This window comes from Clinocottus analis, unplaced genomic scaffold (assembly GCF_023055335.1).
Source record: "Clinocottus analis isolate CAN_PGR_092001 unplaced genomic scaffold, fCliAna1.0.p SCAF_4, whole genome shotgun sequence".
NCBI lineage: Eukaryota > Metazoa > Chordata > Actinopteri > Perciformes > Cottidae > Clinocottus > Clinocottus analis.
In genome coordinates, this window is record NW_027176153.1 from 1079473 (window position 1) to 1084472 (window position 5000).

At 45.0% G+C, this 5000-nt stretch overlaps 1 protein-coding gene across 2 annotated transcripts in view; it reads right to left on the reverse strand.

Annotated features, from left to right (window-relative positions):
- Positions 1-5000, reverse strand: part of itpr3 (inositol 1,4,5-trisphosphate receptor, type 3) — a 67569-nt gene that overhangs the window by 42796 nt on the left and 19773 nt on the right. For both annotated transcript variants that reach the window (XM_068596917.1, XM_068596916.1), the window contains exons 6-14: positions 4878-4976; positions 4281-4364; positions 3864-4010; positions 3507-3602; positions 3306-3350; positions 3068-3207; positions 2800-2899; positions 1566-1726; positions 734-875 (exon numbers count right to left, since the gene is read on the reverse strand). In XM_068596917.1, the coding sequence (XP_068453018.1) occupies positions 734-875; positions 1566-1726; positions 2800-2899; positions 3068-3207; positions 3306-3350; positions 3507-3602; positions 3864-4010; positions 4281-4364; positions 4878-4976 (1014 nt within the window). The remainder of the gene's footprint in view (positions 1-733; positions 876-1565; positions 1727-2799; positions 2900-3067; positions 3208-3305; positions 3351-3506; positions 3603-3863; positions 4011-4280; positions 4365-4877; positions 4977-5000) is intronic.

Here is a 5000-nt window from a genome sequence, read left to right on the forward strand (position 1 = left end):
ACGCTGTACAACGTGGGATTGCACTGACACAACACACATCCTTCTATACTTTACTCTCGTACCTGTAAAGTCACGAAACAGCTGGAGCTTGTTGGTTTTTTCTCCGGCTCATACATCATATTCTGGACGACTGTTTACTTTTTTTCTGTTTTCTTGAAGGCTTTTTTGGGGCTTTTTTATATTTATCTTTTGCTTATTGCATACAAGGAAAGCAAAGTGAAACCGGCGTCACGTTCCATGTCGGTGCACATTTACATTAAAGCTGATTCTGATTCTCATGCGGAAGCTGCTGAACATTTCGATACCCAGCATGCCCGAATCGGACAATGTTTTGCTTTAAAATAAGTAATGTTTCTATTTTTGAACCAAACACTACTCCTTCCTAACAGGCCAAGGCTTTGTTTTATTGTTGTTTTATTGTGTTTTATTGTTGTTTTATTGTCATTTGTGTTGCAGATTCTGATTCTTTAGGTCCTAATCTTTCCAAAGGTGTTTGTGGGCTGTTGTTAAGGCCCTTGAGGAGGCATTTTTGGTGAATCTTGCTCATAATGATGGTGGATGTTCATAGTTATGATCACAATATGGTATAAAAGTGTTTTTTTTTAGAAAAAAAAGAAATCTGCAACAAAATTCAGAAAAAAACCCATAGTAATAACTCATTCGGCTTCATACGACTACTTGAACTCGGGGAACCAGAGGTGCTTCAGAGTTGAACCCCGTTCAGGCGTCCTACCTGTTTGAGGATGTTCTGCTCTCTCATCAGCTTCTGCCGCTCTCGGTTGGCTTTGGTCATGACGACGTCCAGCACCGCCTGACCGCTGTTGATGACGTCGGCCACAAAGAAAACCACGTCCTCCAGCAGCTTGATGGCGAAGCTGAGCAGCAGAGGAACAGAGAAGGTCAACAGGTTCTGGCTCAAGGTCTCCATGAGTTCTTTGTTTCAGGTCTGCAGTTCAATCCAGAACGTTACTTCTCTCATGTGGAAATCTTTGGGACCAAATTCAAGGTATTTTATATTTATTTAAATTATTGTGTAAACTTAACCACATTTTAACTTTAGTAATTCATCATGTCATTTATGATTCTCTTGTTTATTCTGTCTATTGAAACATCTGTAAACTGTAATCTGTGGATTAATGACCACGGAGGATAAAACACTTCTGAAAGCTTTCAGATATGAATATTAAATTATTCCCATAATTTAATGTAACTCAGATGAAATAGAAAAAAATCAATCATGAGCGTTTTTGCATTAAATAAACTAGAGACATCAAATTAGTACACACATGCGCACACACACACACATACCAACAGGCACGCACACACACACAGACGCACACACACACATACCAACAGGCACGCACACACACACAGACACACACACACACAGACACACACATACCAACAGGCACGCACACACACACAGACACACACACACACATACCAACAGGCACGCACACACACACAGACACACACACACACATACCAACAGGCACGCACACACACACAGGCACACACACACAGGCACACACACACACAGACACACACACGCGAGCGCGCCGTACCGCCGGTCGTTCTGGCTGATGAAGCCCTGGCTGAACTGGTCCACTACGGTGCTCAGCATGGCGCTGGCGTCGTTGGCAAAGTCCAGATCTCTGATCTCCATCACGGGAACGGAGACGATGGCGAAGGCCTCCTTGTCCTCCTTCGTGGGACACGTTCCCAGCTGCAGGACCAGAGACAGCTTTAGTGTCTGCACACTCACATTTAAGGGTTGATGTCAAATGGACCTGTACAGCGCTTTAACACTACATGACATCATCACCCATTCACACACTGATGGGAGGAGCCGCCATGCAAGCTGCCACATCAGTATCAGAAACCATTCATACACACTCATACTCCGAGGCGCAGCTACGGGAGACATTTAGGGTTAAGTGTCTTGCTCAAGGACACATCGACACGGGCCGGTCCTCTGATTGAAAGACAATCCCTGCTCACCACCGAGCCACAGTCGCCCACTCGTTATAGCTCATAACATTTTATTAGCATTCTAGTGGATCAGCATTCTAGTGGATCAATATTCTAGTGGATCAGCATTCTAGTGGATCAATATTCTAGTGGATCAGCATTCTAGTGGATCAGCATTCTAGTGGATCAGCATTCTAGTGGATCAATATTCTAGTGGATCAGCATTCTAGTGGATCAGCATTCTAGTGGATCAATATTCTAGTGGATCAGTATTCTAGTGGATCAGCATTCTAGTGGATCAGCATTCTAGTGGATCAATATTCTAGTGGATCAGCATTCTAGTGGATCAGCATTCTAGTGGATCAGTATTCTAGTGGATCAATATTCTAGTGGATCAGTATTCTAGTGGATCAGCATTCTAGTGGATCAGCATTCTAGTGGATCAATATTCTAGTGGATCAGCATTCTAGTGGATCTGTATTCTAGTGGATCAGTATTCTAGTGGATCAGTATTCTAGTGGATCAATATTCTAGTGGATCAGTATTCTAGTGGATCAGTATTCTAGTGGATTGGCTTTCTAGTGGATCAGTATTCTAGTGGATCAATATTCTAGTGGATCAGTATTCTAGTGGATCAGCATTCTAGTGGATCAGTATTCTAGTGGATCAGTATTCTAGTGGATCAGTATTCTAGTGGATCAGCATTCTAGTGGATCAGCATTCTAGTGGATCAGTATTCTAGTGGATCAGTATTCTAGTGGATCAGCATTCTAGTGGATCAGCATTCTAGTGGACTAGTTTCCAGTCAGAGGTTCAGTGGTGACTCACCATGAGTCTGATGGGTCGCTCCTCGTCGATGTCGATGGGGACGTTGGTGCTCTGGATCCAGGTGTTGGTGCACAGGTGTCTCAATCGTACATACGAGTTCCTGAGAGACGACCAGCACAGTGTTCAGTTGACCTAAACCACCCTGCTTCCTCACGGGGTGTCGACTCTCTTTTGTTTGATGTGGTTGTTTTGATTGTTTTGTGACATTAAAATCCTGAAGACCTGATTCTTTGTGGTATTTTATTGTGAAAACAATCTGCGGTCCTACCGCGGCACGAACGAGTCCGTCTTCTGCAGCGTCGTCGGGTCGAGCTCGAACAGCGAGGCGATGTCGTTCCCGTGAGCCACCGCCACCAACTTGTACTTGATCCTCTCGCCGTGGGAGCGCTTGATGCTGCGACTGTCCATCTACAGAGGGGTGACAGTTCATGCAGGTTATCACTTTCAGGCTCGCTGGCGTTGGCGAGGTCAGGAAGACCAAGGAAAGGAGTCAACAGGGGACTCACCGAGGCCGCCGGCTCTGCACTGTCTCCTTTGTAACCCGGGTTCTCCTACAACGACATCAGTTACATCCAAGCATTTACATCTGTGTGTATCAGTTAAACTCGATCCGGTCGATCCGGTTGATCAGCATGAGGACGAAGCAATTAGGAATGAATCTATATATATATATATATATATATATATATATATATATATATGGTTACCTCAGCAGCCAGGTAGTTGCCGGTGGCCAGGTGTTTGAAGCGATAGAGACTGTTCCAGTGTCCCGCCCCCCCACGACACGGGTCATGATGGACAACCTGCCAGACCAATCAGCACAAGGAGAGACTTTAACACAATTTCAACTGTGTGTGTGTCTATGTATGTGTGTGTGTGTGTGTGTGTGTGTGTGTGTTAGTGTACACCCAGCTCGTTTCACTACATCTTGAATAAGGAAGGTAGCGCAGTCGCAGCAGTTTAGTAGCAGCTAGATGTCTCTTACTGTGTGTGTGTGTGTGTGTGTGTGTGTGTGTGTGTGTGTGTGTGTGTGTGTGTGTGTGTGTGTGTGTGTGTGTGTGTACCTCTATCTCCCACAATGCATTGGAACTCGTCGCTGAAGTCGCTGACTGTCTCAACGTCGTTCGGAGGAAAACGTGCAGTTTGCTTTTGTACTCGTCGCAGGTCAGAAACTTCTCTTGCTCGGCGTGAAACAAGCGCACAACCTCGCCCTGCGGACAGGAAGTGAGACAGGCAGGAAGTGAGAGCGGCAGGAAGTGCTACTCCTTTGATTCAGATATATTATTAACACACGACAGGCACAACAACGAGGATCCTGGGTAAAAGGTGTTGGTCTTGTCGTGTTTCAGGTGAACTGTCTTTCTTCTATTTTGGGGCACAATCAGAAACTACGTTCCTTCTTTTACGAGTCAAACTGTCCCCATTAAAACCTTTAAAAGCTGGAGTACACGCAGTACTGTGTGTACTGTGTACTCTCTCACCCCTTTGAGGACTTCCTCCCGGTGGTCACTGAACATCATGAACAGGTTGATCTTCCAGCTGGTGTTGCAGTTCACAGAGTTCACCTGCAGAGGGAGCCAGAGCTGTTCAGTACTTCATGCAGTACTACAGTACAGTACTTTATGCAGTACAGTACTTTATGCAGTACTACAGGACAGTACTTCCTGCAGTACTACAGTACAGTACTTTATGCAGTACTACAGTACAGTACTTTATGAAGTACTACAGGACAATACTTCATGCAGTAATACAGGACAGTACTTTATGCAGTACTACAGGACAGTACTTCCTGCAGTACTACAGTACAGTACTTTATGCAGTACTACAGGACAATACTTCATGCAGTAATACAGGACAGTAATTCATGCAGTACTTTATGCAGTAGTACAGGACAGTACTTTATGCAGTAATACAGGACAGTAATTCATGCAGTACTTTATGCAGTAGTACAGGACAGTACTTTATGCAGTACTACTGCAGCAGTACTACAGGACAGTACTTCATGCAGTAATACAGGACAGTACTCGATGCAGTACTACTGCAGCAGTACTTCATGCAGTACTAGTACTAGGCGGTACCTCCTTGCAGCCTGGGTGGTCGGTCAGCTCGTAGTTGGAGGCGTGAAGCGGCTGTCCGGCATTCACTGGGTTCAAGATCACTTTATCTCCCACGACCACCTGCAACATGTACAGATATACGTA